General features: G+C 52.7%; 1 protein-coding gene across 1 annotated transcript in view; it reads right to left on the bottom strand.

The window, feature by feature from the left end:
- Positions 1 to 4,074: 4,074 nt before the first annotated feature.
- The window catches only part of LOC101580991 (bile salt sulfotransferase), an 18,983-nt gene continuing 4,392 nt past the window's right edge, over positions 4,075 to 18,665 (bottom strand). The window contains 5 exon segments of the mRNA XM_023705207.1: positions 4,075 to 4,541; positions 5,574 to 5,754; positions 8,007 to 8,100; positions 8,607 to 8,750; positions 9,125 to 9,287. Of these exon segments, the coding sequence (XP_023560975.1) occupies positions 4,357 to 4,541; positions 5,574 to 5,754; positions 8,007 to 8,100; positions 8,607 to 8,750; positions 9,125 to 9,287 (767 nt within the window). The 3' untranslated portion in view covers positions 4,075 to 4,356.

Genomic DNA, 18,665 nt, shown 5'->3' with positions numbered 1-18,665 from the left:
TGGGCACTGAGAGCAATTACAGTGGTGACTGTAACCGATACATACTGATGTGTCCTTATGTCATTTCCCTGCTATTGATTCCCTTTTTTCTCCCTCTTTTAGTTTCTTCCCTTGTCTGGTAGATTCATTCTGTTGCAGTTTATGGAGTTGTAGTCCTTGTTAGCCTTTCTAGGATGTCTTTCTGGACATTTTAATTTTTTTTTTTTTTAATTTTAGGGCAGGGTCTACAAGGGTGTTCAGGGTCTCACTACTAGATCAGACTCATATTGATCCGACTGTGTTCAGCCTCCCAAGAGCTGGGATTACAGGCGTGCGCCACCATGCCCAGTCTCAATTGCCATCTCAGGGAGCCCTGTGGGCGGGACCAGCATGGCAGGCCTGGGACGAAGCCCCAGCCTCTGGGTCTGCTTGCAGGTGCTTTAATCTGCTGAGCTTTTTGGCCAGCCCTTGTTTAAATTTTTTAAAAATCTATTTATTTATTTGGTACAGGGTCTCAGTACGCAGCCCAGACTCATAGTGATCCTCCTGTCTCAGCCTCCCCAGTGCTGGGTTCCAGGCATGCGCCACCACATCTGGCTTTGTTCGCCGTCACAGCACACTGTCGGTTCCAAGGCTGGCACAGCATGTGGTATCAGAGATCAAAGCTGGGTCCTTGCACTCTCCAGGCAGGTGCTTAGACTGCTGACCTATCTTCCCAGTCCCTTCCAAAAATTCTGGAGAGCTTCTTTGGTGGTCATGAATTTCTTCAGGTGTTCTTTGTCTTGCAAATGTCTTTTTTCTCTATACTTTTTTTTTTTTTTTTTTTGGTCTTTTTGAGACAGGGTCTTGCTATGCAGTTCAGGATGGCCTTGAGCTCACTTTGTACCCTAAGCTGGCCTCAAACTCAGGGCCATCCTCCTGCCCCTGCCTCCTGACTGCTAGGGGTTACAGGCATGCACCGCCACACCTGGCTAGCTTTTAGTACTGTGTGCCTATGCTGAATTTCTGGAATCTTTATTTTTTTGCGGAACCAGGGATTGAACTCAGGCCCTTGCGCTTGCCAGGGAAGCGCTTATTCCGCCGAGCCATCTCCCCAGCCCCCTGGAATCTTGACTATTATATGCCTTAGTGCAAATTTTTCTATCATGGCTAGTTAGAATTCTATATATCTCACTTATCTCTGCGTCAAGTTCTTTCTCAATGCTTGGAGGGTATTTTTCCATTAATTCTGTGAACAGATTTTTAAAATGTCATTTCCACTGCCTCCAGCTTTTTCATTGACTCTCATCAGTCTTACATTATCCCGCTTTGCATTCTCTAGCAGCTGTTGGATTGAGCTTTTCATGGTCCCGTCCTAATTTTAAAAAGTCTTCCTTTTCATAACCACTCACCACAATCCCGTTGTCTGTGTCTGGCCTGTCCTCACACTGCCTCATTTTGCTCTATGTGCTTTCCACGGAAGTTTTAATCTCCTGGATAGCTGTTTGAATCTGTTTGATGTTTCATTTCTTTTCTACGTTGGCTGTTCATGATTTCCACCATTTTCTTAAATTCCTCTATTTTTTCTGTTTAAATCTGTATCTGCTCTAGAGTCACTCACCAATTCTTTCGTTATGGTCCCCCTCTCTGTAGTTACTGGAGAGATTATTTCTGATTTTTTTTCTAGAGCCTCTTCCATCTGCTTTGTTACTTCCCCTGCTAGCACTTCAGAACGTCTGGGTGAGTGGCTTTCAAATTGTTCCACCTCATTGGTCTCTAGATTTACTTTTGGTGACCTGAACATGTGAGGTTGCATCTTAATTGTCTTCTGATTTTCTTTTCTTTTAGTTGAATTTCTGCGTTGATGCTTATAAATAGCTTATGGCAGATAGTTTTTATTGCTAGAATTTGAACCTTTCATAAGTGACTGCTTCTCAGAAATATCTTCCAGATATGTCTGGCATTTGGGCTTTGAGTCTGTTGCAAGATCCTCCTCTTTCATTTATTGGGAATGGGAAGTTGCTGCCTGTTGGCTCAGCCCCTGGCTCTTTGTTGTTGTTGTTGTTTTGGCGGAACCGGGGATTGCACTTGCCAGGGAAGCACTTATTCCACTGAACCATCTCCCTGGCAACTCCTGGCTCTTTGGAACTGGCCTATAGTATTGTTTTTGATCCTTAGGCAATCTCAGTCTTTTTGTATGTGTGTAGTACAAGGGATTGCACTCAGGACCTTGTACTTGCCAGGCAGGCACGTATTTCCCCGGTCCTCAATCTCAGTCTTAATCTATACACCAGGAAGAACAATCGATTAGGACAATTACGTCACCTTGGCTAAAGTAGTACTATCAGCAATAATAATAGCATCAAGCACAGCCTACAGAATGATACACTGTGGTAACTATTAAGGTACCACCTTTAAACATATCAACTAGATTTATAGACATATAACCAAATTTAAAAGAAATCATAAAATTGTATACAGTAAATATGCCCTCAATATGGTGATTTTACCCTTAGAGGAGAAAATTTTAAAAGGACTGGGCAAAACCAGAGAAATAGAGTAAGAAGAGATTAGAAGGAAGGCTGGAGGGCAAAGGAGATGACATGAATTTAGGGCAACGTGCAGGTGACAGGAGCGAAAGAGGAGGAAATAAAAACAAGCACAGAATGAAACAGGACAGGACAGCAAGACGACTGCAGGCAACATTTGCAGCCCTAAAAACAAACAAGAAATCAGAAAAGGAAAAAAAGAAAGTACTCAGGAGGCTGAGGCAGGAGGATCGTTGGGAGTCTGGGAGGAGCCTGGGCTACAAAGTGAGCACAAGCCCAGCCTGAAGGGATAGTGCTGGGCTCAGTCGGGCTCCCCACGATGCCTGCTGGCCAGTCGCCCTCTCTGCGGGGCACCTGAACCGCGCGATCCGCGGCCACAACGCACTGTGGCGTCTCCAGCGGCAACCTTACGTCTGCACCTTCCAGCCACCCCTCCCTGAAGTGAGGCCCCGGAAGGCCGCCCTGCGTCCTCTTCCTTCGGCTGCATGTTCCCGTGCGCTTCACTCCTCGCTGCAGACCCTTGCTGGTCCCGGGGACCCTCTTCCGTCCCTTCCTTCCCCCTGTTGCTAAATCCAAGTGTCTGGGCACCAAATCTCGGAGAGGCTCTCCGACTGCCGCTCACCACTCCACCTCCCAGGAGTCAAGTTGAGTTTTTCCTACTGCTCTGTCTTTGGAAACGACTTCACCATTCACACCGTTCAAGGTTAAAAATAATCTCAAAAAGATTTGCAGGACTCTTGGAACACACGTTATGATTATATCTAGATGTCCTGCTAACGCCTCGTGCGCTCACCGGCGGGGAGCGGCGGGGAGCGGCGGGGAGCGGGGCTCACGACTACTGCGGTGGGTGCGGGCGGGCGGTCCCCGGAGGCCTGCGAGCTGCTGCGGAGAGGCGCGGCGGGAGCGCCGGGCCTGGGCGTGGCCAGGACGGCGTATCTGCGCATCCCAGTCCGCCCGCCCCTCCGTGGCGCCGCTTCCTGCCGGCAGTGCGTGGGCTGGTTCTGCTCTGCCGCCGCCCTGCCTTGCAGCCAGCCGGCCGGCCGTGCGTGCGCTGAAACCGCTGCAAGCTGTGAACCGGAGCAAGCCTCTCCACTCCCGGGGGTGGGGTTGGGCGCTGCGTTTCAGCAAAGGGGAAGTAACTTAAGACAGCACACTACCCCAGAAACAACTCGCGAGCAGTTTGCAGGAGCACCGCAGTGAGCTTCACCATAGCACGGCCTGTGCTGCAGCCTGGGTCAGGACAGAAGGGGGCCCTGCTAGCCCAACTGGAGCAGCGGCTGGGGAGGGAGCGCTGCCTACGGGGCAGCACAGGTTGGGGCAAGGCTGAAAAGGTGGTAGGGGCCCAAGGGCTGGCCAGAGAGCTCAGCAGACTAGAGCACCTGCTTAGGCCAGCGCAGGGACCCGGGTTTGATCCTCTGTGTGCTCTCTCCCCCGGGGCACTCTGAGATGCGATTGAGACCGGGAGTGGTGGCACACACCTGTAATCCCAGCCCTTGGGAGGCTGAAAACGGGAGGATCACTACGAGTCCAATCTGTGTAGTGAGACCCTGTAGACCTTGGACTAAATACATTAAAAAAATAATAATAAATAAAAACTGGGGCCCAGATCCTGATTTTGTCTCCCAGCTCCCCTCTTCGTTCTCTAAAAGACAACAGCATCATCTGAAGCGGGGATGTGGAGGGGAGTGCAAGGCTGCCTGCCTGGCTGGCTCATGTTGGAGTGGGGCGTGGGGAGGGACAGCCAGGGAAGGCACTGAAGCGACTGTACCAGTCCACTGGGGTACACCGGGCGAAGGAGGAACAAATGATGGCCAAGCCCCACCCCCCACCAAGTTCTTCTACTGCCACATCACTGCCAGTGGGGTTGGCACAGCCAAGGTGCTCGGGATCCGGGCAGGACAAGCAGTGAGTGGCTGGGTCGGTCCCGGGCCCAAGGGAGGTGGACGCCCACGTTGCCCCTCTTGGCCCGGTAGACAGCGTTGAACTTCTCGCTCTGCTCTGGAGAGATGTGCTCCTTCCAGTCCCCTCTGACACCTGGGGAGAGGCAGTGGGGGATTAGGGTATAGCACAACTGACCCCAGGTCCCTAGGAGAGACAGCAAGGGTGGCCCACTGTTCTTGCTCAATAGAAGTAGAGCGGAAGGGTGGGGACAAGAGGGGAGAGTCTGCCGGCCGGGAGCCTCGGCTGCAGCGGGAGGGGCCAGAAGGAGCCCAGCCTCACAGCGAGCTCAGCCTTGAGATGCCCACGCTGGAGTCTGGCTGTAGAACCGTGGCTCACAGGCTGTGGTTGTTCAGCTGCCCCAGAGCTCACGGCGCCTTTGCCCACAGAGGAGTAGGGGAGCTGAGGGCCCAGGACACTGCATGTGGGAGGCTCCGAGGGGCTCAGACCATAGAGCGTTGCCAGCCAGGTACCCCAAGCCCCACGGGGACCCAGGAAGCACCGAGGTGTCTTCAGGTGCCGTCACAACAGGGCTAGCATCACTAAGCGAGGCAGTGTGGGGTCCAAACCCCACTCGTCCCGGGTACGAGTGCCGCGTGCAGGCAGCACGTCTCCTGAGATGCCAGCTGCCCCGGGCCCAGCATGGGCTCCTTTTTGTTCAGAGCTTTTCTAGGAGCTGCGTGGGTTGACACTGGGCCACACCGCCTGTGTCTAAGTGACTGTCTGCGACCCCTCTTCTATGAGCCATGCAGGCCACCATGCTGGCTTTCAGACTTCAAAGTGGTAGGGTAAGAGCCTGCAGGGGGCTTCAGAGCCTGGACCCTGGGGATGATGCGAAGGGCAGCCTCCTGGGAGCACCAGCGTTGGAGCGGAGTGGGTCAGGGCCCCCAAATCACGGGGGCAGAGCCAGATGTGGTCAGGGACAGAGGAAAGCCTGCCCATGGCAGCTGTTGTCGGGGAGAAGCCAGGGCCTGGGAGTCTCTCCAAGGCTCACCACCCTGGAGAGGGGCTGCCCCAGGCAGAAGCCATGGGGATACAGGGTGTTCAGAGGCAGGACTGCCAGGGCAGCAGGGCCGGGTGTGGCCTCAGCAAGGGGAGGTGTGGGAGACTCAGGGACCAAGCTCATACCTTCCTGAAGGAAGCGGCCCTGGCTGGGGTCCATGACCTGCTCAGGCACCAGGCTATAGGTGACCATGCAGCTCTGGCTCACGAAGCGGAAGCTGCAGTGCTGCAGGATGGAGTCCTTCTCCTCAGGCCCCATCAGACATCCCAGGAAGTCACTGAGCTTCTGCAGGGTGGCCTGGGGCGCCTGCACCAGAGCGCAGGGATGGGTAAAGGTGGCACCACAGGAGTGGTCACACATTTGAACAAAGCCACCCAGTCCCATGAGACTTGCTATTGCAAGAAGTTGGAAAAACTTAAATGTTAGCCTGACATGGTGGCACATGCTTGTAAGCCCAGCACTCTGGGAGGCTGGGGAAGGCTTACAAATTCAGGGCCAAGCAGGACAATTTGTTGATTTAGCAAGACCCTGTCTCAATATAAACAACTTAAAAATGGTTGAAGGTTTAGCTAAGTGTGGAGACCCTGGGTTTAATCACCAGTATAGCAGGGAGAAACCCTAAATACCCACTAATGGAAGAGATTTAGTTAAACTGTATCTATATCATAGAAGATTATGCAGCTGCTAACATTTGTGTGGGGTGAAGAAAGGGCACTGAGATATGACGCCTGCATTGTGAGCTCCATGGCACAAAGGAAAGACGAGGGCCAGAGGGGTGGACACAGGGATGGGCAGATACACAGCTGGGCATGGGTCAGGTGGCACAGTGGTGGGTGGGTGGGTGGATAGGTGGGCAGAGAGTGGATAGGTGGAGGGACACGGACAGGTGAATGCGAGCAGATAGGCAGATGGGTGATCAGAGACAAAGACAGGGCCGATGGCTGGTGTCTTCCTAAGAGCTGGACAGCTGATGGGCGTGGCCAGGACCCCTGGGCCCCAGAGCTACAGAGCTGCTGCCCGCACCACTGTCATCCTCACCTTCTCTGATCACCAGCCAGCATCCAGGCGATGTCTCTGGATGTCACCACCCAACTGCGGCAGGGGAGGCCCGGAGATCAGCCGGCTCCTCACAGCCCCTCTGTCCCAGCAAGCATCCCCCTGTTGTCCACTCTGTGCACGAGTCTCTGCCCCATGCCAGGCGCCAGTGCTGGGGATGCCCCAGTAGCCGAGGCAAAGCCTGATTTCAAAGCTGATGAGGACAGCAGGGGCATCCAGCAGCCTGGACTGCCTGGCCCCCACCCCGTCTCTGGTGCAAACTGGCCAACATCATCTCCGATTCCAAAGGGCTAAAAGCAGCACGAGGATTCTGATAACCTGGCGTGGCAGTGCGTGCCCAGAACCCCAGCAGCCCAGAGGCTGAGCCAGGAAGGTCACCCAGGGTTCTAGGCCAGCCTGGGCTGCATAGTGGGGCTCCATCTCATGAACAACTCCTCTAGATTGGGAGGAACAAAAGCTATAGACCTAGGACCTAGAAGATAGCTCAGCAGCATAAACGCCTGCCTGGCAAGCATAAGGTCCTGAGTTTGATTCCCGCTACTGCCAAAAAAACCCTATGGACTTAACAGTTTTATGTTAAAGAAATCATGCACTTGGTATTGAAAGATCTCATTGAATTTTATAGAATTTGGTCACATATCTCAATGCCTTCCTAAATCCAAAAGCTATAGAAACTGAGTTTTGACTTTTGCTGAAAAAACCCGGAAGTGACTGCTACCACACTGTCTCAGTCACTGGTGTCGCGTGGTAGACACAGCCAAGTGTGGGTGTGGGCTGAGCCCGAGGCCCAGCGAACTAAGCACATGCGGCTCAAGGTTTAGGAGGGCTCCACCTGGGAGCCCAGGCTTGCGGGAGGTGCTCTGGTTCCTTTCTCATGGTGGTGGGGCCTCCGCGCTGCCCAGCCCCGGTCTGAACTCCTGGACTCCAGCAACCCGCTTCTCTCAGCCTCTGGTGAAGCTGGGATTACAGGTAGGCACCACCGCACCTGGCTGCTTTACTTAATAGTACGTTTCCAGTCGCTTCCAACAGCAGCCCAGTGGCCAGCTCAGGCGGCTGAGGTGGAAGGGTTCCTTACACAGGCGTTTGAGCCCAGTTGGGCAACTTTGTGAGATGCTGTCCGAAAATGAATAAAAAGAAGATGTGCTGGGGATAGAGTGCAGCGGCAGTCTGGCCTAGAGCGCAGGGGCCGCGACCCACGCCCTAGCACACACATCTTACTGAGACACTGCCTTGGAAGGGGGCTCTTCCGCTTGTTGTTCTGAGCGGAAACCTTGCTGGGCGCTCACACCCGGAGCTGGAGTTGTGCCGGGAACTCTCGGTTCCTTGGCATCACGCGTGCTGTTCTCTGGCCCCCAGACAGGAAAGCCTGTGTATTTGTTGATCGCGTGTAGGAGCTTGATGGAGGAGCAGACAGATTGAATCTATTCGGAAACAAAGATGCTTCCCTGGGCTTATCTGCGATTAGTGGCGGGATGAGGTTGGGGGCTGGCGGAGGCGCCCACCTGCTGCGGCTCCTTGTGGGTGATGAAGAGCGTGTTCAGGTCCGGCTTCAGACCCAGCCAGCCCCTCACGAGCTCAAACCAGGAGCCGAAGAAAGCCTGGGAGGAGAGATGGGAAGGAGGCGCAGGCCAGGCTGCCAGGGGCTGGGCCGCGAGGGGGCGGGGCCGCGGGAGCTGTTTATATCTGCAACTCGGAAGCCCCTAGTTGAGGATGTGCCAGGGCCAGCGGGCCCGGGACCTGGTAGGGTCTCCACTGATGGCTGGAGGTGTCCGCTGGGTGTGACCTGGATGGGTGAGTCCCTGCTCCTTGCTCTCTGCCCTTCTGCCTTGGAGCCGCTCAGGGATGAGGGGTCCCAGCTGTGAGCCAAGCAAACCTCAACTCTTTTTTTTTTCCTTTGAGACTGGGTCTTGCTATGAAGCCCAGGCTGGCCTCACACTCACTGTGCAACCCAGGCTGGCTTTGAAGTCGCAGGGATCTTCCTGCCTCAGCCTCCCAAGTGCTGGGATGACAGGCATTTTATCAGTGATGAATGAACACACTGGCCCAGCAGCCAGTGACGAGGAAATAGGGATCCCCTGAGCCACCAAAGTCCCCAGGACCTACCTGTGCCCTCAAGAAACTCATCCACAAAGTCCTCGAAGGAGCTGGGGTCTGGTAGGAAGTTGGCCAATTTGTGGAAGTGGTAGGAGTCGAGCACCTCCTTGGGGTTCCATGCCATGTACCCCACCTTGAGGGGAGCCCCAGACCTCAGCCTGAGCTCTAGGAAGAACCCTGCCCTGGCTACAGGAGAGACAGAGGCCTGGGCCACAAAGGTGGAGGGGACACGGTCAGTGCCAGTGCCCCAACCGGAGAAGATGGGACATCCCATCCAAGCTGGCCCAGGAGGGCTGGCTCAGCTCTGTGCGCTTTTGGCCTGCCACAGCCTGCCAGGGTTCTCTCTCCTCCCCTAGTTCCCCAGAGTTGTCACAGGCTATGGTGGACGATACCCGCCCTCACCTGCCTATCCGAGGGACTGCCCATCCACCTTCAGGTGCCCGGCCGCCCCTGCTTGCTGCCCGCGTGTTCCTGCCTACTGTGTCCCATGCCCGCCCCTCCTCCTGGCCCTGCCCTGCAGAAGCGCAGGCCCTAGGGCTCTGCGTCCAGGTGGGAGGTGAACGGGTGAGGCTGGCCAGGGACCAGGCTGCTCTGCTCCAGCACACGCTCCCAGCTGGGGATGTGATGGGCGGGCCAGAGATGGCCCTTGCAGAAGACGAGGCTTAGCGCCCGCTGCATCCACGTGGTCCCTGGGTACGGGGAGGTGGGACAGGGGAGGTGGGGGGGGTGGGCCCTCCAGGCCTGGAGGGGGGATGTTTCTGAGACCAACGTCCTGTTGTCCTGCAGCAGCCTGGTCACCTACAGTACTGGGATTTTCTAAGGAACCAGCCTCCTCTGGAACACTGCCGCTTTTCTTTCTGTTTCCTTTTGTGGTTGTTTTGCTTCTGTACTGAGAGCTGGGCCAACTGTTAGCTTTATAACACCTCTAAGAAGAGAACAAAGAGCTTCACCCCACGGGACCCTCCTGCTTCAGCCTGCCAAGCACCTGGGATTACAGGTGTGTGCACCATGCCCTGCTCCAGCAAATGTCTTTGCGCAGTCCGACAAGTTGATATTGAAGTTGCAGAAATGCAGGCACCCTCTGGCCAGGGAAAGGAAGGAGCTGCAGCCTTCAAGGGCAAAGCCTTGAGGCGCCATAGCAGACAGCGCAGAATGGGGCAGCGCAGTCCAGAGCCGGGGATAGAGACCGCCTTTAGGGACCGGCGGCAGCCTGGGCCAGAGCTGATGTTGGATAGAACTCCAGCACACACAAATAAGCTCCATATACAGAACAAGGAAGTGGATACACAGAACATGTACAGGAAGGAAAAAATGCCAATTCCCACACAACCCATGAGTGGGCAAAGCCGGCATCACCAGCCCAGGCAAGGTCAGAGGCATCATGTGAATCGGGCTGACAGTCAGCAGGCACTGTGGTTGGATCCACTGGCTCTAAGGGTTCCCTCAGTGCAGGGTGACCCCCAGCTTGCAGCTGGAGGGGAGAGGCACTATAGGAGGTGGGGCTGTTGGAAGCTGTGGCACACACCCGTGAACCTTACCACTCAGGAAGCTGAGGCAGGAGGACCACAAACTCCAGGCAGCCCAACCCTTCAGGCTGCAAAACAAAGCAAGTAAAAGGAGGGGGCTGCTCCAGGGCCTCAGGTGTGGGGCCTTCAGGACAACAGGCCCCTGCCTCCTCCTCCTCCGGCTTTTCACCTCTAGGCTTAAGGTGAGCAGGTGTGTCCCATTGTATGCACCTGCAAAGCACAGGCCAACCAGTCAGGAATTGTCAAGAGTCGGGGAAAGTGACGACGGTGGAGGTGCTCCTGTCCTGCAGAAGTGGAGCCAGGACTGGCTGGAGGAAGAGACTTCGAGCCCCTGCGGTCCCCATCACAACTGGAAAGTGGCCGCAGGGCAGCCACCTTTTACTCAACAGCTGCTCAGCAGCAGCAGCCACCAATATGGCCATGACCATAAATTTCTTTTCCTTTGTTACAATTTCCTGGGTAAGTTCTAGTTTGATTTTTACCATCAGTGTGAAAGTCAACTCTGTAAATAATTAAATCAGTGCATTTAAGGAAAGAAACCTTCGACTTTTTTTTTTTTTTTTTTTCCTTTTATTTGTGGAACCGGGGATTGAACTCAGGCCCTTGCACTTGCCAGACAAGTGCTTATTCTCCTGAGCCAGCTCCCCAGCCCCAACCTTAGACTCTTTTAGCTTTGCATCTTGGTGATGAGACGGTCTTGCCCACCAGATAATTCCAGCTTGCATTTGAAGCCCGGCCCATGAAGCCCTGCACACAGCCGTCAGCTGAGCATCTGGTGCCAGGCCTGACGGTACCTGACTGTTGCTTAGCTGACCTCTGATGTGCTAATAGTCCTTTTCTTTTTTCCTTTTTTTTGTGGTACCAGGATTGAACTCAGAACCTTGTGCTTGCCAGGCAGGTGCTTATTCTACCCAAATTCTCTCCATGTCCTCAAAGAAAACAAAGGCCCTTTCCTTCTTCCTGTTTCTCTGCTGTGCTCTCCGGCCCCTATGTTAATAGCTCTTGATCAAGCCCACATACTGTACCTTGGTCTAGCTTAGCATACAAGCCCCTCCTCTTGTCTGTAATCTAGGAACCCTGTGTTGCTGCTGGCTGAGATGGGCTCCTAGCCCTTCTGTCAATTAAGTTCTTATTAAATTGCATTCTTTGTTAAAAAAAAAAAAAAAAAAAAAGAAACTTTTCCTACGTAAAAACTTCATTCTGCTAGACATGGTGGCGTACGCCTGCAGTCTCCACTACTCAGGAGACTGAGGCAGGAGGATTGCAGGGTTGCATCTACCCTGTGCAACTTGGGGAAACCCCGTCTCACATAAAAACTTTCTAAGAGCGGGCAGTGCAGCTCAGCTCATTGGGAGAGCACTTGACTAGTCGGGGACAAGTGCTCTCCCAGCAGGCCTCACTCCCACAAAGCAGAACAACACAGACAAAATTCCCTACAACCGTAAATCGAGGTGACCTCAGAGCATGGCTTTGCTCCACACAGCTTGTGCCTCTGCCCTGAAGGAGGCACTCGTGGCTTCTGCTTGCCTCATGCTGGCAGAGCTTGGGCTTCGTTGTTAAGTGAAACAAGGGTTTCTGGTCCCAAAAAGAGACCCAGGGGCCTGTGGATGACTAGATGCAGCCAGGAGGCTGGGCAGCACAAGATTTACAGCATGCAACTGACACATTGTGTGACACGTTCTGGCCCCAGTATGAACTGCTGAATCATTACGGTGGTCATCTAACATGGCTGAAGCCCCTAAAACAGCAGCTTACCTTCCCAAGGACCACTCCTTTCTTCTTCCCCACTCCAGCCCTAGGTACAATCTCCTCTCACCTTTCCACCACACCCAGGAGACCCCATGAGCTCCTTACATGTAAGTGAAACCGCCCCTCCAACTCCACCCCAGCGAAAGTCCACAAAAGCCCCAGCTCTCTTGTCTGAGGTGGGAGGATTTTCCCATCCGCCTTTGATCCTCTCCTGTCTTTGGAGTTAATAAAGGCTGCTTTTATCTTTCCTATCTCTACTGCACTGCCCAAACCCTAACATTATGCATAACTTCTGGAGTTTCCCTCTGGTCTTTGGCCATCTGTGGTATGGCTGCTGACAGGCTCTGGCCCTAGTACAAATTGCTGAGTCACCGTGTTGGTCATCTAACGTGGCTGAAGCCTGTAGAACAAAGGCCCACCCTGCTCCCCTTCTTCTCCAGCGCAGCCCGGGGTGCAGTTTCCTGCTGCCCTCCCGCCCTCAGGGAGGCCCCGTCAGCTCCTCGGGTGTATCTAAACACCCGCCAACCCCACCCTGTCAGAAGGCCACAGAAGCCTCAGCCTGCCTTGGTTCCAATCCAGAGAATGCCTCAATTTCCCCAGATTTCCTCTGTGTTCTTTTATTGTTTCATTAAAATATCACAGATCATCTTTACAATCCAGAAGGTCATTTCTGTAGCTGGATTAACTCTTGGATCTTACTCATCTGGCCGCTGAACTGTTAGATACCATCCAAAAATGTGTTCTGATATCCTTGTTTTTTACTATTGTGGCCTGCTGAATTTGAAACAAGCTCAATGTCATTTCCTTTAAGGATCAGCTCATCTTTCTGGGCTTGTGATACTGTGCAAGCAACAGCTGCCCTCATACGAACTCGGCGAATCTATTTCTCACCCAAGAAATTCCGGATTTCGACAAGAGCCCCATTCTCCTGAAAAACGATGTTGATGGGGGAAGTGACACACAGCCCTCACCTTGTAACGGGAGCCCAGCGTGACCCCCTTGGTCATGTTTTGCACATGGCTGCAGATTGTGCGGACAGTTGCCAACTCCTTTCTGTTTCCCCACCATTTGTCAACCCAGAGCCTCTTCTTTTTCTTCCCTAAGAGACTGAGTTCCACATGGATGTGGTTGAAGTCCCTCCAGAGGGTTCCTCTGGGGCCCTTCACAATAACTGTGCGTCCTTTCAGAGTGATGTCGACATTTTCTGGAATGTCAACAGTCTGATTGCTAAGAATGGTCTTTATTCTTTTTTCAGAACCAGGGATTGAACTCAGACCCTTGTGCTTGCCAGGGAAGCGCTTATTCCACTGAGCCATCTCCCCAGCCCCATTGTCCTCATTCTTGCAGGAGATGCAGCAAAGATCCGCCTTCCTGTTTTTATTTATTTATTTATTTATTTATTTTTTCGCCTTCCTGGTTTTAAAGCCCAACTCAGCCCCAATTTGATTACCATGGGAAATCCTCATTACCAACCTCGAGAAGACACTCCATTGGGTTGTCTTGTCCATAACTTGGCTTCCTAGGCCTCCGGAAGGTAATAAAACCAAAATGGCTAATCTTTTGCTGCCAGACAGCTTGGCCACAATATAAGCTAGACAGTTAAACCCAGTGGCCTATCAAAAAACCCCTTCTGATCCACTAATTCTCCAAAGTTTGGGGAACTGTCACCACACTGGCAAAGGGCAGGAAATCCCCAGTAATCTGGCTTTTTTCTCTGTGAGGATCCGTCCCTCGCTCACACATCCATCCTCCCTCCCTCCCTCCCTCCCTCCCTCCCTCCACAGTACAAAGGGGTCCATGTACTCTTAGCTGGGGCGGCTCCGCCCAGGGCCCCTCCCTTTGCTTCCTGGGTCCTCCGGAAGACGCTGCCCCGTCTTCACTCGCCTCCCCAAGCCCCAGCTGCAGCTCCTCAGTTTCCTCCACTAAAGTTTCCTGAGCTTCCGGCCTTGCCACCCCTCCTTTCACCTGCTGCAGCAGCCTCTCACCCTGCTGTGACTTCCTCACCCCATCTCTCTCCGCAGTCACTAAAACCACGGACAGCTCCCCTGCCTAATAATCTCTCCATCAGATCAGATCCCCCTACACGCCACCCTGCAGAACAGGCAGCCGGAGCCTGCTCCCCGGCCACCGCAGGCCCCATGGACTCCTACGGCAGCCCTCCTCCAAGCGCCTCCCCTGCAGCCGCTGCTTCTCCTGACCTTTCAGCTTTCAGGAGGCTGAAGTGACGCCTCGCTCTCTCTCTTCACCGCCTCTCTACAGCCTTTCTCTGTGCCAGGCGGTCTACATTCCTCACATTCCTCGCTGCCCCCTCCCCTTATAGCCAGCCTTTTTCCCTTCAGGTTTTCCACTTCAACACATTTTTCCCTACAGTGTGTGCTCCTCCCTCTGCTCCCCATCGGGCTACAGACACCAGCTCACTGGGCAAGCGAACACACTGCCCTTCCCAGCCCAGCCTGCTGCTCACCTCCTTCTCCCCTCATTCCGCCGCCCCTCAGCCACCTCTACAGATAGTCTGAACAGCCACAACAAACAGTGCAGCTTCTCCCACTGCCGGCCGGTGTACCAGCCCGGGACTTGCACGCTGTCAGTGCTGCTCAACTGCGCTGGGCCGAACCTCACACTCTGCTCAGTGCGCTGGCTCCCGCTCCAGCCTGAGACACTACATTAGACCTAAACGTATATTAACCATAAAGAAGAGGTTTGACCTTTTTCCAAATTCTTCTTCTAAGAGATCTTTGCTAACTGACCTATAAAAGTTCTTTTTTTATTATTTTATTTTTTAAATTTATTTATTTATGTGTGTGTGTGTGTGTGTGTGGCGCCAGCTCAGCCCACCAGGGGGCGGGACTGACTGGCATGTGGTGCTGGGGGATCGAACCGCCATCCCTGTACTTTGCTAAGCTTGTTCCAAGTAGCTGCTCTAGACCACTGAGCCATCTCACCAGCCCCTTTTTTTTTTTTTTTTTACAGAACTGGGGATTGAACTCAGGCCCTTGCGCTTGCCAGGGAAGCGCTTATTCCACTGAGCCATCTCCCTGGCCCTAAAAGTTCTGACTAGTCTCTCATAATTACAAACCTAAAAAATCATCATAATTTAACCTAGCCAAAAACATATTTGAGTGCACTCTCATTTTATAAAGATGTGTGTCTGAGTGTACTTGTTTGTTTTTATGTCATTATATAAGCAGCTGTTCCTTTATTTGAGCTCTAAAATAAAAAAGTTACCTGTTCCACACTTCTTCAAAGCATGCTTTCTCCTGTGTTACCAGCTGTTCTGATATTAAATTAGTTTATAATTAAATAAAAATCACCAAAATGGGGAGAGATTAATGGACAGGACTCTTGATTGGTGGATAAAGGGTGGCCAACCTTTGTTCATCAATGAAAAGCCCCCAATAATCTCCTTAAAAGGCACTCCCAATAATTTTGCCATCGGTTAAAACAAAGTTTTTCAAAAAATGAAAATAAGGGCTTCTCATAAAGGATATTCAATATATTAAATACATTCATGCCTTCCAAATATACAGTATTCTATAATATAGATTTTCTTTCAGATTTAAACACATGCCTTTCTCTTGTGCGCCAGGTATTCACCATAAGAGGTTCCTGCCACGCCAACATGAGGTCATCAGCCCCATGAAGATTTTCTAACTGAAACTCACATGACATGTAAGCTACGTAAGTGCATTCCATTCAGGGGTGCCAGAACAAGATGGGGGTTGCACCATCTGTTGTGACTGTGCTCTATAAAAGTATATAACTGTTCTCTGTTAACATTCTACAAGGATTTAACTGCTAAAACGTCCATGGTTGGTAAGAAATAACAGTTCTCTAGTTACACTTTATATTTCAAGGTACTTGATACTCAGGTAAAATTCTAATAATCAAGTGCTTTGCTCCAAACTGGATATACTGTTGTAGATCCAGATTCTCCTGAAGAAGCTGTTGTTATTAATTTCTATTTTATATCCTGATCTGTTCCTGACACTCATTCTAGGCTTAAAACACAGATCTCAGCCCTCAAACCCCACAAAAAAACTTAATCTAACTTTCCATGTCTTCAGTAATAGAGACAAAAATTAACTATACACAGTGCCAACTTTTGGCTGTGACACTCGAGACTCGCATCAAAGCGGGACCTTCGCAAGGTAATGCTGAGCCTCAATAACTCTGCCACCAAGCCCTTCCTGGATTGTTTCACTTGCAACAAAAAAGGACACTGGGGCCAGGGAGATGGCTTAGTGGAATAAGTGCTTGCCTAGCAAGCACAAGGGCCTGTGTTCAATCCCTGGTTCCGAAAAAAACATAAAAAATAAAAGGACACCGGACACAAGCCAGTCCCAACCTGCAGCCACCACTGGGACATCTACAAGCTCAAGGGTCACTGGACGTGTGACTGTCCTAGCCGCCAGGGAGCGGGCAAGTCATCCAGTTCCCTGCCCTCACAGAAAACCTCCCTACAGCCAGATCCATCAACTTGACCTGCTTGGTCTTGCCGCTGAGGAGCCACAACAGAGCGTGGGTTCCACGGCCCACATCGAGGCACCTTTGTCGGAGTCCCGAGTCTCTCTGGACATCTCAGGTAAAAAACTTTTTCTTGCTGACACAGAGACCACATATAGTATTCTTCCCAAGTTCTAAAGTCACTGTGTTGGGGTCCCCCCAAACACTCCACAGCACCCCCACCCCCACCCCGCCTGCTAAGTGAGAATTTCTGCTGCGTTCTAGGGACCTACAGATCCAGTCCTAGCCCAGGCCCAGTGAGTGTGTGGGAGAGCTTCCTCTCCCCACTACTCCACCTTGTCCCCTCCAGACTCGGCTCAGGACTGGCATACAGGCCTGGGGTGAAACCCTTCAGCTGCAATCCCTGCAGAGAGTGTAGGGGACAGAACCACCCAGCTAGTCCAGGAGCAGAACATCTTGCCAAAGGGGCATATCAGGTTCACCCCCAAGGGCAGCAACAGGAAGGAGCTGAGCACAGCAGCCAGACCCAAGCCAGGCACAGCTGGATAAATCCAAACTTTGTAAATCTGCCCCTGAACTTCAGTAGGTGCTAAGGTTATAACTGCACCAAAGCTCTACAACAAAGGTCAGAAGCCAGTGCTATACAAAACGACAACAAGAAGGAGCAAAATGCAATGTCAGACCCCAAGCCCACCCATAACAAGTGCAGAGGACACTAAAGTCACTGTGTTAGCTCTACAGTCTCCATAGTGGGTGTTGATGGCCAACCCACATGACCCCCTTCAGACAGGCCCATTCCCTGCTGACTCCAGGCTGTTCTTCACTCGTGATCCCAACCTGTTCCCTGCCTCTCATGGGGAGAGGCCTCCTCCAAAAGCTCCACTTCTCTCTCACCTCTCTCACCCCGCAACAGTACGCGTCCTACAAACCCAACCTCAGTGCACAGCCAGCTCCTCCCTCCCTCTTCCCTTGTCGACCACATACTCTGAGACACTTCCAGTCCCACTTGGGCCACACATGCCATTCCTAGACTAGTGTGCCTCAGAGATCCCACAGTCTTTCCCAACATTCCCTAGTACCTGATAGCCCTAAACAGAGACTCCAGCCCATATGCCTTCTTCACCATTCCCTTACACCCAAATTGCCAAGACCTTTTGCCTTCACATGGACTGATCCAGACACTCTCTGATCTCAACAGCTCAGGTAAACTGTCCCCACTTCCTTAGCCAAGCCAAGCTGCTGATCTCGAAACCCTTGACTTCAAGCCCAGCCTGCTCTCCAATACACAGACGCCCTCCTCTTTGCTCTCCCTCTCTTGCCCTAGCCCTGCAACACACAACTACTCTTCTCAATTTTCTGTCAGGATGAAGTTATAGGGTCTCTCCCTCCAAAGCTCAGAGAGCTTCACCAAAAGTCAAATATCTAAGACTCACCCTCCCTCCCACCATTTGTGCAGTCACTGCTGACCACGAAGCCCTCCTTTGTGAGCACCAGGTGCCACCACAAGACAGCAAGTTCTCTTCTTCCTCGGTTTGGCTAATTTCTTCTGCCTATGGGTTCCCAACTTTGCCTCTCTGGCACAGCCCCTCTATAAAGCATCAAAATGTTCCTTGTTAGAGCCCCTTGATCCCGCCACTCCTATACATTCCTCCTTTCACAAGCGACACAATACAGTGGGTGTTTTAGGACATAAGAAGGGACCATCCCTTCAGGCAGTAGCCTACCTTTCTAAAGGACTAGGCAACAGAGCCGGTGGGTAGACCCCGTGTCTCTGCACACGTGGGACAGCTGCCACACTGGCACAAGAGCAAACAGGTCCACTGTAGGACAATGTGTCACAGCCCACTCCCCCATCCCCTTAGTGAGCTCCTCACACACGAAGCTCTTCCAGCTCTGACGGCGCCTTCTCCCACACAACAGATCCATCTAATATTCACAGAGGACCCTTCCGTTACTACTTCCACCTGGAGCCCTCTCAATCCCGCCTCCTTGTTCTCTCCTTCTGATGAGGCCCCTCAATACAGCTGTGTTGAGGTCCTACCGGTGACCCCAACTCCTTTTCCTCACATTGACACCGAAAACTAAAAATTGACGCTCCTCCTCTTCAACATGGGCATGGTGAAATGACACATTCAGGCCCGGGACCCCTGCTCCTCCTCCTCCTGGGTCCTGGAATCATGACGGTATGTACTCCTCCTCCGGGAGGCAGGCGGGAGGTGGGAGGCGGGAGCAGGAGGTGGGAGGCGGGAGCAGCAGGCACGGGAGCGGGAGGCACGGGAGCGGGAGGTGGGAGGCGGGAGGCGGGAGCGGGAGGCGGGAGCGGGAGGC

Source organism: Octodon degus, unplaced genomic scaffold (genome assembly GCF_000260255.1).
Source record: "Octodon degus isolate 3935 unplaced genomic scaffold, OctDeg1.0 scaffold00215, whole genome shotgun sequence".
In the NCBI taxonomy this organism is placed as follows: Eukaryota; Metazoa; Chordata; class Mammalia; order Rodentia; family Octodontidae; genus Octodon; species Octodon degus.
The sequence above is the reverse complement of the archived record's forward strand: the minus strand, read 5'-3'. Positions and strand labels throughout refer to the sequence as shown.